The following is a 20,330-nucleotide window of genomic DNA, read 5'->3' as shown; positions in this document are numbered from 1 at the left end:
TACTTAACGTCACGACGCTGTCCATTATTTCTTTTATATTTGAGGAGGGGGGGGGGGGGGCGGGTTCTAAGCATGTTTTGTTATTCGGCCAGCTCCCTTCGTAGGGTGCAGCGATTTACTCTTCCACGTGCTTTGCAGGAAAGTAGATGCACTGGCCTTTATAAAGCGCATGGAAGAAAACGTGCAACTACGCAAGGTGGGCTAGGGAGTATCGCGACAGTGTCTGAGAAATACTTTTTGAGTATCTATGTCTGTGTTTACAATCGCCTGTAATGCCGAATTAGAGCGCAGCTCTTGAGCAGGAGGAGGGGAAGATACGGAGAGGAGGCTATGCCCCTCCTCTTCTCCTGCTCGCCTCCCATTTAAGGGAACATTTTCCGCTAAATTTAGCGTGGAAATGTTTCCGCTAAATCTAACGGGGAAATTTTTCCATGAAATATAGCGGGAAGTTTTTCCAATAAATTTAGCGGGGAAATTTTTTCCGCTAAATTTGGCGCGGAAACTTTGCCGCTAAATTTGACGGGGAAATTTTTCCGCTAAATTTAGCTGAAAATTTACCCATAATGCACCATACGGTTACGCCGACGCCGCTCAAGCCGGAAACGGGCGCCTAAGAGCTGCGCTTTAAAAGGTATTTATATCTCAGTCGTGAAATAAATTATCATGCATCGATTGAATAGTCTGCCAGGCTCAGGTATCTCGTTACATTTACGATAGAGATCTAACTGTCGGGACTGAAAACCACTTTTTTGGTGAATCAGCCGCGTAACCCTTACATACATACACACATACGTAAATACATATATACATACATACACATACATACATACGTACGTACGTACGTACATACATGCACATACATACATACATACATACATACATACACATACATACATACGTAGGTACGTACGTACGTACATACATACACATACATACATACGTACGTACGTACGTACGTACATACATACACATACATACATACATACATGCGTACGTACGTACATACATGCACATACATACATGCATACACATACATACATACACATACATACATACATACACATACATACCTACACATACATACATACGTACGTACGTACGTACATACACATACATACACACGTACGTACATACATACATACATACATACACATACATACATACGTACGTACGTACATACATACACATACATACATACATATACATACTACATACACATACATACATACACATACATACGTACGTACATACATACAAATACATACACATACATACGTACGTACGTACGTACATACATACACATACATACGTACACATACATACATAAACATACATACATACACATACATACACACACATACATACACATACGTACGTACGTACGTACATACACATACATACATACACACATACATACACATACACATACATGCGCATACACATACATACACATACATACACATACACATACATACACATGCATACATACATACAGACAGACAGACAGACAGACAGACAGACAGACAGACAGACAGACAGATAGATAGATAGATAGATAGATAGATAGATAGATAGATAGATAGATAGATAGATAGATAGATAGATAGATAGATAGATAGATAGATAGATAGATAGATAGATAGATAGATAGATAGATAGATAGACTGGTGGGTGGGTGAGTGGGTGGGTCGGCCGGCTGGCATGTAGGCAGGCGGGCAGGCGGGCAGGCGGGCAGGCAGGCAGGCAGACAGGTAGGCGGGCAGGTAGTTAGGTAGGGAGGCAGGTGGATGGGCAGGTAGGTGGGTGCGTGGGTGGGAAGGTGGGTATGTGGGTAGGTAGGCAGATAGGTGGGTAGGTAGGTTGGAGGGTGGGTGGGTGGGTGGGTAGACTGGTAGGTAGTAGGTAGGTGGGTGCGTGGGTGGGTGGGTAGGTAGGGAGGTAGGTAGGTGGGTAGATGGGTGTGTGGGGGTAGGTAGGTAGGGGGTAGGTAGGTAGGTATGTAGGTAGGTAATATTATGAAGTGCCTGCCAACAGCGAAGTGGCCTGGGCGGCAGTGCATTGTACAATGAGTGAATACAGAAGATAAATGTATTTTCTCAAGCAACAAATTCAAACAAAAATGGCGTCATCTAATAACAAGGCATTATAGCTTTGTTGCAATCGTACCATCGGTCAGATTGATTGCACGTTAAGATTAAAAAAAGTATATCGACAGCTCGACCGCCCAGAGGGCACACGGAATCTCAACGCCATCAACAACTCAGAACAGTCAATAGCACCATTCACAACCTGATGTAAAAAGTGCATATCTCTAGCAATTCTTCTATCATGCAGAGTTAAAAGATTGAGGTCCATCAAAAGAGAGTTGTAGCCGTAAAAGCGGTGGCGGACAATATGTCTATCATATAAAATTGGTATAAATCTACGCTGAAGATTTTCAATTAAATTGCTCCATGACGTCAGAATAAAGTTCCACATTACTGACGCGAACTCCAGACGCGATCTACCAAGTGCACAGCACAAGGTTAACAGACACCTGCAGGAAAACGAAATTTCCTTGTCAACCGCGAAACGACGCCAAGGCAGCGGAGACTATGACTAACAATACGAAAAACGTGCAAACGAAAATCTAATCTTGAGTCTACAATCACACTAAGGTCACGTGCGTCCGACACTCGCTCCACTTCAGCTTCAAAATGGGTATAGTCATACATTAGGCTCTCTGTTTTCCTAGTAAGGGACATCACTACTGGATTTTTTTGTGTTCAGTAAAAGTCCATTTGTCAAGCCCCAATGTTCAAGAAAGCGGATATCATATTGTATATATGTGCAATCCCTAATATTTTCAACTTTGCGGAACAATTTTAAGTCGTCAGCGAACATGAGTACCTTTCAGTTTTTAATCCAGGACGGTAAATTGTTAATAACCACTAAGAACAGAGGTGGTCCCAGGTTAGAACCCTGCGGAACTCCAGATAGATGCATATGATTCAGACAAACAGTAAAACAATCTAACCCGATTTCGACGACTTTCAAGGTAACTTTCAAATTTAGCACACTACAGCGGGCATAGTCCGCATTCTTTCAGTTTAAGCAAAAGTATCTGGTGGCCAACCTTGACAAAGGCCTTAGTCATATCAAAATGAATTAGATCCACTTGACCGCTGTCATATACGGTAGGTCCACTATGACCAAGAATAGCACTGGAGTTTGTTTCAACAGATCTGCCTTTGAGAAATACGTGCAGTGATAGTATAACTTCTTGTTTAAAAAAGGAGTATAAGCGCTCATAAACCACCATTTCAAAAACCTTCGAAAAGCCACAGAGGCACAGGACGAAAGTTAATAACATTGCAAGGATTTCCAGTCTTAAAGACTAGTATTACTAGTGACCTTTTAGAGACAAGTTGAATATACATGTAAGAATAGGTACGAATATTTTACTACATCCTTTGATTATAAAGTTCGGAATGCCATCACAGCCAACAGAGAGTTTTGCCCTAAGCTTCAGGAAGGAAAACGCCACCTCATTCTTTGCTACATCGTGGTAGGCCAAGCAGTCAGCAAAATCCCTTATAGCAATAGCCGCAGGGACTTCAGAAGATTACAAAAAGAAAACAAGCTCTAAAATGTTCAGCAAAAACCTTACACACTTCCTTTTGTTTGAAAAATACCTTATCGCAGTCCATGAGCACGACAGTGCTGACATCCTTTTTGGTTTGCGAACGCGCATACCACCACAAGCAACTAGGATCTTTCTTAAACTTATCTTCCAGCTGACTGTGATAACGCGTCCCATCTCGGCAATAAAGCCTTTTTGACTATTGTTCTACAAATCTAAAATCTCTGATACCAATATTTGCTCTTTAAGCTTTTGTATAATCTGTCGTACCTCTGTTTTTTTTTTTTGCATATAATGTTTTAGGTTTGAAGAAAGCCAATAAGGAAATTTAGAGTGTTTCGGACGGTGCCAGGGTATAAAATTCAATATTCCGCTGGACTGTAGGTGTGAATAATTCCAAGCGAGAGTTGACGTCCTTCAGATGAAAAAGGCTCGACCAATCATAGCCACGCAAACAATTGAATAGGCCCAGATAGTCATCCTGCGCATACATGAATTTTGGCGCTGTATGCTCCCGCAGTGCTTGGAATATACAAGAAAAAACAATGAGTAAATGGTGGATGACATTTGTCTACCGGAACAAACAGTTCTCGTGCTTCACCGAAATCAAATATCGGTACATTCGATATAATCAAATCCAAAATGTTACCAGCATAATTTTTCAAGCGATTGGGCTGATAAAGATCATTAAAACAAATAAAATGCATAAAACATTTTACTTTTTGACCTAACGAAGCACAGTCACTACTTATTAGGCCAGTAGACCAGTCAACTCTCGGAAAGCTGAAATCACCGTGGGTGTGCACCTTATATTTTGAAAAATCAATTCTGCTCTCAAGGTTTGCCAAACGGGCGGAAGATGTACAAACATCCAAATTCGGCGGAAAATAGTGGCCACCAATTAGACAGTTCGAACCGCCTGCAGGGCTATTTCTAACCAAACACACTCCATATATGTCTCAAGGTATTTTCGCCTATAGTATAAAATGTAGACTTACATTTCACAGGGACACCTACCCTATATTTAAGTAGTTTAGAATAATTTCTGTCTGCCATAAAATCAGAAAACTGATTTGAAAAATAGGAATTGTTTTTATAGAACTCATTTAACCCCGTTTCTGTCAGACAATTGATGTCATGATCGCATTCAAGTGCATTAGAAAAAATACTTTACCTTTGGTTCGAAAACCCCTGGTATTTTGATCGCATACGTTAATTTTCCATAAGTGTGAAGGAAACGCAACGAAAAGATTGCGTTGGCATTGGTTCTTTCTTATTTCCTTTTCAATCCCCTGCATTCGTTTAGGACCCCTTGCCATTCGTTTATCACCTCGTTTCTGCTATTTTTTACCCCTTTCCATTCGTTTACTCTTTTGAATCCTTTTTGATCCGTTTTTTAATCTATTTTCACACCCTTTATCACTCGTGAAAAGAACCACATCCATCGCAAAAGCATCAACAGAGCTAGGCCGCATTCCAAAGCGGAGCGGCGCCTGCTCGTCTCTGGCTCCGCGCCAGCTGTGCGACGCTCGTATTGGTCCGAGTCGCTGACGTCAGCACGCGTCACCCTCTCCCTTTCTCCCGCCGCCGTGGTAAGACACTGAGTCTGTAAACACTATACTTCCTCACCACCCCACTCTCCTCGCGACGTCATGCATGGCGCAGACTAACGGACGCGTAAGACTGATACCGGTGGGCTTTTGTGAAAACGAGCGTTCTAATGGTTAAGCATTAAAAGTGGTGCAAAGATTAGTTCCTTTCAAAGATCTCTCCATTAATTCCACTTTAGCGCATCAAACGCTGGAAAGGAGGCGATTAGAGAGAAGAACGCCACAAATCGTGGACAGTAGAGGACTTGTACAATCTTCTCTTCATCTTATGTTGCAACAAGTTTCGTGCTGACTATGGTTGCTTAGGGCAGCCAGGTTGGGCTCTGGTGTTGTTGAAGAAGCGTCTCAGTTTGAGACGCTACTTCACAGCGAAACAGGGTTCATTTCCGGCAGGCGCCTTTTGTCAAGCATGGCAGACTGTCGTAGGCCTTCAGTACATATACGGGTCACTGGGGACGATTTCATTTTAGCGACATTTGGGGTAGATGAGCAGATTAAGGTGTTGAGTTAAGGGGACACCCATAAACTGCCACGAAAAAAAGTTCCGTAAGTCCTTTCAATCCATTCGCTACAAACTGCGTCCTTCCTACCATCTGCCATTTTTTGGTAACAAATTATTTTTTCTGTGTATCTCTATTTGCATCCCGGAATACCTTTCTTGCATTTTCGCACAAGGTCTCAGGAATATTCGGTTACCTAAACCATGAGCGTATCTCAGTATAAGTATTGTGGTCATGAAATACTTGTACCTGGTATCTGTGTTTTGGCTTTAACATACATGTATTTCAGTATGTGTATTCCGGAGTACTTTTCGGGGTATCTCTGCCCAGCCCAAGAGAGAAAACGTGCAAGTATAAAAGAAAAAAACCGTGCAAGTTAGAAAAATAAAAACGCGCAGCTCTGGTGGAGTTTTTTAAGCTACGAAAGCTCACCTGCAACAAGCTGCTTCAGTTCCGCCTGGAGAGCGTTTTTGTCACACTTAACCGTCTCCTTCAACACGATACAAGCAGCTGGCGCTTCTCCGTATTTGGCACTGGGAACACCAACGACCACGGCCTCCTTGACAGCGGCATGAGTCAGCAGAATTTCCTCAATCTCTGCCGGAGCCAGTTGGTTTCCCGAACATTTGATCATGTCTTTCAACCTCTCCACAATGTAAAGACAGCCGTCATTGTCGTAGTAACCAAGATCACCTAAAAAATATTTAAAAAAATAGCGTTTACATAAATCCGTGTCTGACTTTTCAGGTGTGCCCCTTAAGACAGGATCGCATTGTTTATGCTAGACTGCCTCAATGCCCTTCTGTTCAGGGTGATGCCATCGTTTGTAGTACCCGATGCCGACAGCACGCGCTCACAGGAAAAATACAAAGAAATCGGTGGAAACAAAATGTCGACGTAACATAGTCAGCGCGACGAGCGCGTGCAGGGACACGCTCTTTCACGCGCTTCAGAACATAAAATAAAAATAAGCGTTCGAAACAAAATGGCCAGATGTCATCACCCCAAGCAAAGCGCACATGAAGGCACCCTAGTTTATACATCATTCAAAAGCCAGTCTGCATACAAACTGGAACGCAAGTCACCCCGAGATTTGTGCTTTGAATGCCCCATAGCAATGCATTCAAGGAGCAACTTGACACGCGGCATTCGAACCACGGATATTGCGGTGACTCGTGTCTGCAGTCTGTCTTTTGTATGATGTATAGGCAGTGTGACCCCGGCTTTTAGCGTGTTAAAATTTACATTGCTATACTGTGTTTAATCTAACAATAAAAACACAATAAAACATACAACTGCGTTGTTAACGTAAAATTTTACTTTCTAAGCCTTCTATCTACCCATCTATCTATCTAGATAGTGCGTATTCGTATTTATTAGGGAATCGCGTCACGTGATTCTAACTGCACAATCGTCGGGGAAGAAAGGCAGTTTGTGAAAGTTACGGTGTGTAGTTTATTACCCGAATAGCACATCAGAGAAACTCCATAACTGGCACATAGGCTTGGTGATTCCAAGAAACTATATAACTTCTGCCTAATACGGTTTTCCTCCGAAGCGTTATTTATTTTATTTATTATTTATTTATTTTATTTACATTGTACCTACATCGCCTTGTGGGCATTATTGTAGGGGGTTTTTAGAAAACATTATAACAAGTGGAAAAAGAAAACGTCATTATCATCAATGGACACAATATCTTCCGGGAGGTCGTTCCACTCTCTCGCGGTTGTGACAAAAAATGAATTCGCAAAACTGTCAGTCCTGTAAGTAGGAACAGCAACCTTTTAGAATGATCAGAACGGGAAGAAACGTAGGATGGCTCCATAAGATAAATGGCTTTATCAATTTTTGTTTGGTTGTGAAAGACACGGTGGAAAAATTTTAGTCTTAGTTTTTTTCGTCTACATTCGAGTGTTTCCCATCCCAGCATGGCTTTCATATCTGTAACACTAGCAAAAGGGTCATAGTTGTTCAGTACAAAACGCGCGGCCTGATTTTGAATTTTTTTCTAGTTTATTGATAAGGAAGTCGTGATAAGGGTCCCACACAACGCACGCGTAATCAAGGATCGTTCTTGCCAAAGAAAAATAAAGTGTTTCTTTAACGTTTCGCGACGCGGATCTAGAATTTCGGCGAATAAAATAAAACATTTTACTAGCCTTTCCGATTGTACGTTCTATAAGGCTGTTCCATTTTAGGGAATCCGCAAATAGCACTCCTAGGTAAACATACTCAAACACAGTACATAAAACAGTCCCGTTAATTAGGTAGCTATGAGAATCGTGCAGCTTACTTCTCGAGAAACGAATATGTTTACATTTACTTCAATTTAGGCTCATTTTCCATTGATTGCACCAAGAAGATAAAATATTCATGTCGGTTTGTAATACGGCCAGGTCGTCTGACGTGTTTGTGCCGTTTCAATACTTTTTCTCTGGTTTGGCACATATTGACAAAGTGCAAGACTTTAGCCAAAGATGCCAGGTGTGAACCGATGAACCGCCAGTGAAGCCTAAATGTTGTGCTTCTCTGGCAATTTACGACCAAAGTTGGCGCGTGAAATCTAAACAACCGACTCGTCCAAGCTTCCGTGATAACAGAAGTGAAGCCTAACACCGGGGCTTGTTTGGCGATTTATTCCCAAAGACGCCAGATGAAAGCCAAGCAACCTGCAGATGTAGTCTAACTTGGGCACTTTTGTGGCGAATTGGGTCCCAGCATCCCACAATTTGTAAAAGAAATTTCGCTGTACCTTGGCTCCTTCGGGTTTTCCAAGGACCCTGATTTTCCAGACAAAAACAACATTTTGACCCAAGCAATGGACCTTTTCCGAGAAGTGTTCTGCGCACGCGCGAGCGCCCGAATGCCAAGCGGCGGAAGTCGGCACGAAAAGTCGAGGAAATTCGGAAGGAGGCTGTGGATCAGGGAGTAGAACATGTAATTGCAGCATATATATAATTGTGTTACACAAAAGAAGAAAGTGGACGGAAAGAAAAACACGACGTTTGGGTGGACGCTTTCAAGTCGCGTTGGGCACGCGCCGCAGCTCAGAAAGCGAAGAAACTGGTACCGTAGCTCCTATTATTGATTGGTATCGCAGGTAGGTCACTTCCTCGATATTTAGATTGTGCAGCCACCACTGGGTGCCGTCGGTATAATGAAAAGGTCCATTAAACTGCATTGGTATCTTTGCCTGCTCTCTCAATGTGACCAATTTTCCGATGGAAGAGTGTCGCGATATGAAAAATGTAAAAACAGTTTCAGTTCAGAGAGAATTAGAATGAGTGTTGCTTAAAGTGCTGCAGACAGATAAATCCGGCAATTTTGCTGTCCTTCCGTCGACGATGTTCGAAAGAAAATTGGCTGACTCTTTGAATTCTTTTTTTGTTAAATGGAGGGGAAATGTTGGCTGATTGAAAAAAAAGCTAAAGGAAGACGAGTTAGACGCACTGGCAAAAAAAGGTTATGAGTCAAGCAGGAATGACGTTAAGTGTAAAGTTTTTTTTTTTTTCTAAAAGATCATAAAGTAGACATGCCCTTTCATGTAGTGTTGAACGAGAACGGAACGTGGCAGCACACCATCTCGCGATTTATCCAACAAGGGTTGAATCTTGTGCAGTTTGAAAAAATTCTGGTCCTTAAGAATTCGAACGAAATGATCAGTATCCTGGAAGGAGTTCATGGAAAGGGATGTTCGGTAGTCTCCGTGGACATAATAGACTTGTATTGTTCGCTAGATAAGGCACGTCTAATGCAGAGGGTTCGTGAGGCTGTGGACTTGAGTTTGGTTCATTTTCAATCGCACTTAGGAAAATCCGTAGATATTTTTTTTTTGCCATTCTGGATCTGCATCTTCAGGAAATGGTAGTCGAGTACAATGAACACAAATTCGTACGAAAAGATTGCGTGTGTATAGGTTCATGGGTTGCTCCAATGCAAGCAGAAATCTACCTTAACAACAAAGATGCTACCGTAAGAGAATACGGGCTTTGTAAGGAGATATGCCGATGACATATTGATCGGCTCATTTCGCGGATAGGATGTACTTGATTTGGAACGGACAGTGAGCGGAGCGGTGTCGGAACTTCAGTTTACCTTAGAAAAGTCGGACAATGGTATTCTACAATTTCTGGACCTACGCATTCACGTGGAGGGGGTTTATGTTGGGAGAACGGAAAAATGGCCGCAAACCCCGTTTTGAGTAGGAAAAGTTGTCATGCTAAATCAGTATAAGCCGGTGTAACCAGATCTTTAATCAGCAACGCACTGGAAAAGTCCTGTGCCCATTTCATGAGTTATGCGGTAGAACGGCAGTGTTCAAGGTTAGAAGATGCAGGCTATGATAGTGTGTTCATAAAAAGACAATTGGAGTGGCAGCAAAAGGCTAAACAACGACCAGAAAGGGAAGCGAAAAAACATTATGAGGTTATTTTGCATTTTCACGAAATTTCTCATAACCTTAAAGCATGCGCAAAAATATTTGGGATGCATGTAGCGTTTAAGTTCGACTTCAAACTGAACCGTTTGACGCCGTTTCAGACGACTCAGAATCTTTGTCAGAAAGCGCACCGTGATAATTCGGTTGATTGCAAGGGAGGGGTCGTCTATGAAATACCACTGGAATGCGGTTTCAAGTACGTAGGTCAAACGCCAAGGTGTGTAAATGATTGATTTGTAAAGCACAAAAGAAATGTAAAAGTAAACGCACCCAACTCAGAGATTGCTAAACACATTAGGGAGTGCAACGATTGTACGGAACATTGGTCGCAAACTGACACTGTTCACAGAGAGCGTAACAACACTAAGAGGCTCATAAAAGAGACAGTTCGTATTAAATCTATCGATAATTGTATCAGCCATGCTTGGATGCAACTCGGAAGTCGTTCAAAAAGTTTCTTAAAATGTAATGTGCTTGTCAATTTGTTGTTGTTGTTGTCGTTGTTGTTGTTGTTGATATTGTTGTTATTGTTGTTGTTGGTGTTGTTTTTTGTAATTTAGCGTGCAATGAGTCATTTTGCGGGCAGGGGTTCAGTTGGAGGTCATATCAGTTCTCGTTTATATAAAGCACAGCCCTTTCAGACTCCGTCTGAAAAGGAAGTGGGTCAGTGTGTTTGTTTTGTTGTGTTTGTTTTGTTCAAGGTCCCAAGTTTCCAGTTTGGGATTGAGGTCACCGTTGTGGGTAGAATTGTATAACAAAGGTTGACATTGTGACGTCGGTGGTCGCTGATTAGGTTCTGGATATGTAAGGCTTTGAGGAAATAAACCCAGTAGCTGAGTCTGAGACGTTCTTTTCCCGTCTCCTCTTTCTTCGATCAAGTTTCAAAGCGTTTACCACAGTCTCGGGTATTCTACATCATGATGACAAATGTACGTGCGGGCCGAAACATCACGTTACCAGTTGTCCCGTGACGAGTACGCATACGGCGAATCATATTCATCCCGAAACGCAGGCTGTCGCAAGTACCGACCACCTCATTACTGCTCCGAAGCAAAAGAGATGGCGCCATTAGCCGTTAACGATGCCGAACAGCCAGACACGAAGCGAGAAACGTCGACATAATGATCTACACCTTGCCACTCTTAAGGGGCAACTCCGGTCGAGAACGAAACCAAAATAAGTGATTGGTATCGCAAAATATGTGGCACGAAATATGATCGCAGCGAAATATTACGTCATTGTAAAGCCGCGTATACTCCACTAAAACCTATTTTAAAGGTACAACCAGCTGCTCTTTGGAGGGCGGCAAGCGAGTTTAGCCTTTAGTAGAGGAACGCTGGCGCAGCACCCTTGTGACGTCGCGTCGCGGCCGCACGACTGAGGATCAATGTTGCCGCCCCCCTAGCAGGGGGTTTCGGTTTTGCCGTAGACGCTCGAAGCCAAACTTTGAGACGTGATATTCATGAAACTACACACAATATCGAGAGAGAGAAAAAAAAAAGTATACTCTGTAATTCAGGGACACTGGTTTAGCTAAAAACAGTCGTAATCCCAAATCCAAAAATATTGACCGGAGTTGCCCTTTAAGCCGTCGCTGACTTTAATTACTCCTATACATGAACAACTAAACGGTAGTGAAAACCTGCCTTGATCTCACTGTACGGCCTGCAAGCTCATGTGCTCTTGGCGCACCTCGTGCTTTTGTTTGCTACGATCAGTGTCGCAGTATAACGGAACCTTAATTTCGCATTGACTTTCCGTTCTTTGGGTATTCTTTCCATGGTAAAACTCTAGAAGTAAAGTAAGTTTTTTTTGTTGTTGTTTTTTACGAAACAAACAGAACACGAATTAACTTAAAACTGGGAATAAGCGCTTAGAAAATAATCTCCTCAAAGCCCCAATGTGGCAACCGAGGTTAAGCCAAGAAATTAATACTCTATGTTGATAATAAAGGCGCACTCCTCGACGTCTTTTAAAAATTGGCACCACTTCATAAGCTTATTAAACGTCTATTAACGGTTGAGGTTTCGAACGAATTTGGCAGGAATATGCATTCGAGAATTTCAAGGTTTTAAGGCTTTAAAGGAATAAAAATGAGGTAGAAAGTCGGTTTCCCGCTATGCATCCCCTTGAGACATGCACTGAATCACATGCTACATTCACATTAGATAGTCATTTCTTGCATTATTATTTCAGTCACCTTTACTCTTACCAGTACGCAGCCACCCATCACTGCTTAGAACGGCAGCAGTTGCTTCTGGGCGTCCATAGTATCCCTTCATCATGCTCTTGCTTTGAATTAGGATCTCTCCATGCTGGAACGGCTCAAGAACTTGGTCAGTGCTGGGATTAACTACCTAAACGGTAAGAGAAGCAGTACGCAGTTCAGCAATTATCGCGACACTCATCTGAACGCGGGAACATTAACATCTTGACTCTTCAAGTTGTGGGTTCAAAGAAGAAGTTAAACCGCTAAAGACTTCCAAAACCTGTCTATTCTGAAACGTTCTTCCCACAGACATACCCGTGGAACGGGCCTCTAAATAATATCCAATGAAAGTTTAGTCTGATGTACCTTTTCGCTTCGCATTCTTTTGTTGACGGTAATGTGAATGTCCGGAAGAACATTATGGAGGTTCATACAGCAAAGCTGTGCTCCGAAGCTGAGAATTCGGAAAAGGGGTCTTAGCAGCCTCCATCCGGCGCTCTCCAGTAGATCACACTAAAGTCACATCTCAAGAAACCGTGGCGAATACCGAGCATCATAATAACGTCCCGCAGGCAATCGAATTTTAGCATTAGTCGTTTAACTTTAAGTCCGACCACCACTGACGCTATTCTTTCCAATATAAGCTAATGAAGCACCGCCAAGGGTGCATCGTTATGGCGCTCATAGACTTTGATTTTGCCGGCTCAACTAGTCACGCCCAGTGGAGGCGCAGCGATCCTGCGCGTGTGAGTGTGTGAGTGATTGGTTTAGCCTCTGATAGCAGACCGACAAAGAAAACGTGTTCCGTGGCCTCTCCTTTATTGACTCCATCTGATCGGAGTTTCAGCTGCGGTAAGACACAACTTGAAACGGAGTATATAACGTTTTTCTCAAGGGCACCGCCATCTTGAAATATCGTCATTTCCAGTATGGGCAGAAACGTTGTTTGGCCTTCGCCACACCAATAGAATACACTTAGGATATAAGCGTAACCGTCACCCCTTCTCGTTTTCTCTCCTCTTTATCTTTTTATTATTTGCAAATTAAAATGTTTTTTGTCGTTTTTTATTGGATACGCCTACCAAGTAGCTGGGGACGAGAGTAAGGTAAAAGGTATGTAGGTGGAAGTTGGAAGTGTTCGGGAGATAACAGCGGGATGGGAGGAAATATGGAGGACTTTCTTGCCCTAAATGGTATACAAACAAATAATTGTCTAAAAGAGAGGGGGGGAGGGGGAGGGGTAAGGTGCATTGCACCCCTTTCCCTGTCAACCAGATATTATACCACTACATATTGCAGTGCCTGGAAAGTATCTCTGAATGGGGTGTTAATTGTCCTATTCACCTTTTCCTCGTGGCCGTCACCATCTTAAATCCCAGAACTTCCGGCGAGGAATGAAAACACCGTTTGAATCTCGCCGTGCCACTGGGAAGTGTTCACGCTGGAAGAGCGACTGTCACTCATTCCTGTTTGGCTCTTACCCTTTTTGCTTTTTTTACTTATTCAATACAGTGGCCTCCTTTCTGTTTCATCCCCCATACCGGATTTTCCTTATTTAACTTACTGTTCTTTTAGGGCCCGAAGGCGTTAGAGAGGGGGAGAACAGAAAAAAAAATTATATGTCAACTACGTGGAAGTAAAACAAGTGTAAACGGAGAAACTTTTTTTTTTTTTTTTTACGGTCTATGCCTCGTAGTGTTCCACGAGCGGAATAACGAAAGGTCACAAGGGTTGGCACTTTACGTTTTCTCTTGTGGGTTACCGTCTGCACTATCCTGGTTAGAATTGTCGTGAACTTTTCATTACTACAATGTTTTGTTTTACTTTCTAAACTTAAGATTAGACTATTAAAGTATCTAAGTTCTTGTCTACATATATCTGTATACATCAACTTATGTTTACAAACGAACCGAAGCGCCCCTAGCGGACGCAATCGTCGATGCGCATTCGCGTTGGAGTGTAGGCAAGAAGCTCGCCGTCGCCCATTAATAAAAACTTTGTAATGCGATGTTGTCGGCGTCGATGTGAGCTCTCACATCCTCTTTCGCGCTGGATTTGTTGATTCTACGTCTTCCTGGCAATGTCCGACTGCTTTAGCGGCTTCAGCGAAATTAACGAGGCTCGTCACACTTGAAAACAACTCGTGAAGAATGTGACGTGCTTCGATTCATTTCGCGTGGACGCTGCAGAAGAGAGGCTAAAGCCTGATTCGCATGATGAGACTCTGCTGCATATTTTTAGTCATGACGTCGCTCGGGCTGCAAAAGCGTGAACCGTGGTTGAGATGGTCGACTTGGATACTGAAAGACGCAAGTAGTATCCGGCCAAGTGAATCTGGCATACCAATTCCGTGATGGCCACAGGCAACAATTATCAACATCTCCTTATACCTATACTGTTTACACCGAACCTACTTGCCCCACCCATCCTTCAAACTTAAATGCAGTTTGAGGCCTGCGATTATTTTTTATCACAATTACCGGGTCTATGTTTGGGCTACGGGCCGCGGTCGTTTGAACGAGCAGACGACAACAGGCAGAAACATTCGAAAAAGCTGGCGACAGTTCGAACGATCAGGCGGCCGTTTAAACTGGAAAGCTCACTGAACATAGTCCACAGGTGATCCGTACAACTTGGCGGTTTTCCCCTATTCGTGTGGGAACCAAAAAAAAAATAAATCTGACGACCATAAGTATCCGTGTATTCAACCCAAAGTGCTTCCCACACAAGCAATCGTGGTCCCACGGAGTTTGGTTTTCCTTTTTCACGGCACCTATCCACGTTCTCGAACGAGCCGAGCAGCCAGAAAATGAATAAAAACTGACCTTCAAACCTTTTTTGACTCTTTTGTACACAGTCCCATTCGCGGCCCGTCGCGTCGAAAGGTAGCGCTGGAGTTACGAACCAGATGCCAAAGTTTCAGCACGAACCAATTTTTCATTGAAAAGATATTTGATTTGCCGAACGTTTCATTGCGAAAAGCCCGTTTTCGCCCCTTTTCGGTTTCTGGAGCCATAAACCACCATAGAACAAAGAGCTCCGTCGGCAACCATTTTTTCATTGACATTTTCAGAAAATTATTGGTAACTTTTGAATGAAATATTGGGTCGCGCTGGAATATTGGCTCCTGGTTCGGATTTGTAGGGCTACCTTAGGGCAGAGAATGAACCTTCGACGGCCACTATTTTATTTTTGCGGCGAAAAAAACCCTGTAAATTATTTTCGCCGACACCCTCTATATTGGCAAAGAAGCCTTGTGTTACGTGGTCGTTGACGTCAATCTAATTAAGTTCGTGAGCTTTCAGCGTGGTTTTCGTGTGCCAGTAGGCTCCCTATAGTAAGAATGTCAATGTAGACACGTTCATTAGGCAATTTTAGCACTATACTTAATGTCATAAAATGTTAAACAAAAACATTTTAGTTGACAGTTCTTGTTTAGTTGGTTGAGACGTGTTTTTAACTAATTAATGCTGCGGTACTCTTCGTCTCGTGTCATCCAGTGCATACACTTTTTTCCAGACTTGTACGTAGTTCAACTACTCTACTCAAGTTACTGTAGTCTAACTACTTTTCTGAGTAGTTTCGTAACTTTCAATTACATTTTTATTTCGGTGATTAGTAGTTTATTTTAATTACTTCTTTTAGCAACTTCTACTCAAATTACAAATTACTTTTGTATTTTAGAGGTAGTTTTGCCTATCAACAAACATTCCTGCACAAACGAGATAAGATGTTGGAAGATAAGCTGATATTTGCGAAGACGGGGAAGCATGACGCGTAGGAAAGTGGGCGAGAGGGGGAAGAATATAGTTTGGAGGGACCGAAACCTCCCAAAATTTGGGGGGTTTCTGTCACGTAACATCGCGATGTTACGTGACAGAATGTCGTCTCGTGTAGTCATGGCACAGTCACAAAAACAAACGTCGCAGTGTCCAACGACACTGTGACGGATTTATATATTTACAAGACCCTCGCAAATGTTCTCTTTAGTGGCCTCCTTGCGGTGATTTCAGAAGCCAGGGTGCGAAGAGCGCTCTGTAAACGCTATGCTTTCATAACGACTAAAAAAAAGTTCCACCTAAAAACAAAACAAAAAAAACACCCAATATCTTGTTGTGGTGTTAGCAATAGAAGATTATTTTCAGTAAAGTTAATCAAAGATGGGTCTATGTGGAGAGCAAGTAGTCTGCTTCGTTCGCTGGGGTTGTGATGACGTAAGAACGACGCAGAGTTCTGATTGGCTCTGAATGAAGGACAGTGGGTAGACCTCAAAGGAAGCTGCCTTGAGGCTTACCCACTATCCTTCAAGCAGAGCCAATCAGAGCTCGGCGTTCTGACGTCACCACAGCCCCTGCAAAAGAAGCAGACGAACTTGCGCTCCGCATAGTCGGAGACAGACAGTAAGAACCAGGTGGAGGCTCCGCCCCGTGCTCGAGCTTTATGTCTGATAACATTTTCGCCGCACGCGCAGCCAGCACGTGACGGAAGGACTACAGAATGTGTTATGCTCTGAACCAAGTAAGAGTGAAATTATTTTTGTTTTTAAATTAACTACGATCGGCATATTTTGCCACTCACACTTTGCCATATTTCTCTCCCTTTTCGCCTTCAAGCTTCCTTTCACTGATCAACCTCAATACAAGGAACATTACTTACGCCTCTGTGGTTTCGATCCCAAAGAAGTGCCGATTGTGCGCCAAATTTTCACTGAGCCTTATGTTTGAGATATTCCGTTCAATGAACAACACATTTATTTTCGACTCCATTAGAGCGTCAAAAGAGAGTCGAATTCCTGGCTTACCTTTACTTTGCATCCTGCATCCGGGCGACCGCAGTTGTTCTCGGCGATTGAGCAAACAGGCGTCGTAGTAACTACGCCGCATGTTTCCGTCAGGGCGTACAAATTTACCAAAGTTTGTGGGTTGAAGGTGTTACAAATGTCATCTCGAAGTGTTTTCGAAAGTAACGATCCGCCGATTAAAAATTTTGAAACCGTCGGTAGTTGTTGCTTTCTTTCCCTCGCTTCACTGATGACTTGTTGCAATTTAAGAGGACTGCCGGCAAGAGCCGTCACCTAGTTGATGATAAAAGAAATGCACAGGTACACGAGAAGTGCAGTATTTAGAAACAGAACATCAAGCTATTGTGTTTTTTTTTTAATTTGTAAACCTTAATTACGCACTTTCTAGTAACTGATACCTTACAAAACGCACGGCGTGACTAAATTATAATGCCCACAATTGCTGATTCGTAATTTGTTCGGGGATGTTCATACCACTTAACACTCTAACAAATCTGAAGCGTCCGTTTTCCCGCAAAGCACTCGTGAAAGCCAGACAGTCGCAGCAATCTACAGGGTAAACTCGACCAGTGACTTGGCTGATGATATGTTTAAGCCTAAAAAAGAGCTTTAAAAAACAACCTATCTGCGCTGTGGCACTGAGCATGATGATTCACCGTGCTCAATGCCACAACACACATTTTTGTGTTGTTTTTTTTCTGGTGGGGGAGGGGCGTGTAAACAAATGGTTAGTTCCGTCATTCGCCGAGGGCCCTTCCTAGATTGCAGCGATTGCTCTTCCCAAGTGTTTTGCGGAAGAGCTGACGCTCCAGGCTCTTTAGAATGTAACGTCGAAATCCCATAGGCTGCTGAGCAATGAAGAGGTGCTCGGGACCGGCTACGTCCTACCTTTCTAAGCTTTAGAAGGGTGACTAGAGCGCGATAGAGCTCGCATGCGCTGTTTATATATATATATATATATATATATATATATATATATATATATATATATATATATATATATATATATATATATATATATATATATATGTATAGATTATACGCTGCCATCACAAGCACACTCTAAGATATCTGAAGCGTCACTCAGTATAACAGAGCACTGTGTTTTTTCAGATCAACAGATATTCTCAATCTCGTCATACGCCCAGCTCCCACCGTTGATTACAGAGATTGCCATTCCTACGTGCCTTGCATTAAAGTAGACGCTCCATATTGCTTAGAGCGGGGCTCGGCAACCCGCGACCCGCTAGTCAGTTTCATGCGGCTCCCGGCACTACTCAGAACAGCAACCCTCCCCCCTTCCTTTGCCGCTTCCTCACATAGACAGAAGGACCAAGGGGCAGTTTTGACTTCATATGGGGTTATACGTGAACAAGGAGCACTTCCATTTCACATTGTAAGATGTCACCGAACTTGGGCAGAGGATGACCTTACTTCCTTCTTGACTTTTCTATGCCTGCACCCTCCCCCCCCCCCCCCCTCGTGCCTTCCCTCTTCGCGACTTACAGTCTGGCATCCCTTCGCGTCGGCTTGGTGACGACTCCGCCAGCCGCTGCAAAATGTTGCCGACCCCTTGCTTACTGTGTTTATTGGCGTACGTGCATGTGGGCATTAAAGTAGATCTCAAAGTATTTTTCACTAACTGTCATCTATAAAAAATCAAAAGCGTCAATATTGCTTCTGGATAAACTGCTGAGCGCAGTGCGCAAACCAGCCTGTCTGTGTAGTTAAAGACCGACGTACACCTTCGGCGGTTCCCGCTTTTTCCCATTCCCCCTTTTCAATCTTCTCTGCACTTTTCAACCTGTCCCAGCGCGGCCCCCCTCACTGGTTAGTAGGGCTCTAAAAAAATATTTTCCCAGCAGGAGACCGAGGTTGTGCGTCATCCTTCATACGAGTATAGTGTAAAAACTTGATCACGGTGCATTGTTAAATTGGAAACTCCGTTTGCAAGTTATAGTCACTAAATTATTTTTTTCTTATTATGCCTTTTACATTAACATGATGTTACATCTTTTTTTTTAAATTAGCCAGATGACAACTTAGCTTTGACTGCTTCAGATTGTTGAAGAAACATGGCAATATAAAATAGAAGAAATATTTTGAGAAATTAAAATGCTGATCTTTCGCGATATCTTACCTTGTATCTCTTGAGAGAATCTAAACATTCTTCGAAGGTCAAGTTTGGTTCTTTCAAAACAACCGTTCCGCCGAAGCACATGAAGAAAACATTTGTCGTAAGGCCGGAAACGTGAGTAAGCGGATTCCATGCAAGATAGACGTCATCTTCAGTACAATATTCAGCCCTTCTGATATGTTCAGGTCAGAAGGAAAGAATAATGTTAAGCGTGGTTCGAAAGAAATATTCAAATTCAAATTCAAATTCTTTTTTTGACATTCCTTGTCGAACAAAAAATGCCAGGGCAGGAACAAAAAGCTACAATACAGTAGCTTGACAGGGTTCCTGCCCCTACCTTGGCATAAGAAACAACCAAACCGACAGTTTAGAATTGACAAGACATATACACAGAAATTCAAACCATGAAAAATATACATGTAATCAATTTACATCAAATATAAACTAATACTGACATCGTGCACACAAAAACATGTATTGCGACAGTTTATACTATACAGGAAAAATATAAAGCAAATACAACAAAATTTTTGCACAATTATTCAATGTGTGAAAAAGTGTCCTTTCAACGTTTTTTTTACAAATGGTGTGTATATCAAGGTTCCTTTTCTCTAAAGAGTTTAGACAACTAGGCATGCGGTGTTGCAGCCTGTATAACCCATGATTAGTACGGGAAAAGGGTACCAGCCAGGAATCCTTTTTTCTAATATTATACGATGCATCATGAGGCCTTTTAAGGTTACACAACTTGATAAAAGTGGAATTGTTATTTTTAATGCTAAGTTTATATTTCTATATTAGATTAAAATTTTATAAGTGCTGGAAGGGAAGCACATTGAGTGAAGCAAATAATTCTTTTGTGTGGGCATCGTATGGGGCATTTACTATATGACGAATAGCTTTTTTTTGTAATAAATGCAACTTAGTTTTGTTAGCTTGCGACGTCGATCCCCAGACAAGGTTGCAGTAGTTCATATGGGATGCAAAAAGAGAGTTGTAGAGCATTAGCT

General features: G+C 42.4%; 1 protein-coding gene across 1 annotated transcript in view; it reads right to left on the bottom strand.

Annotated features, from left to right (window-relative positions):
* The window catches only part of LOC115316207 (4-coumarate--CoA ligase), a 76,366-nt gene that overhangs the window by 41,573 nt on the left and 14,463 nt on the right, over nucleotides 1-20,330 (bottom strand). Inside the window, exon 2 of the mRNA XM_040213897.3 lies at nucleotides 6,165-6,425. Within this exon, the coding sequence (XP_040069831.3) occupies nucleotides 6,165-6,425 (261 nt within the window). The remainder of the gene's footprint in view (nucleotides 1-6,164; nucleotides 6,426-20,330) is intronic.

Source organism: Ixodes scapularis, unplaced genomic scaffold, assembly GCF_016920785.2.
Source record: "Ixodes scapularis isolate PalLabHiFi unplaced genomic scaffold, ASM1692078v2 PGA_scaffold5__190_contigs__length_132052651, whole genome shotgun sequence".
Lineage (NCBI taxonomy): Eukaryota > Metazoa > Arthropoda > Arachnida > Ixodida > Ixodidae > Ixodes > Ixodes scapularis.
The sequence above is the reverse complement of the archived record's forward strand: the minus strand, read 5'-3'. Positions and strand labels throughout refer to the sequence as shown.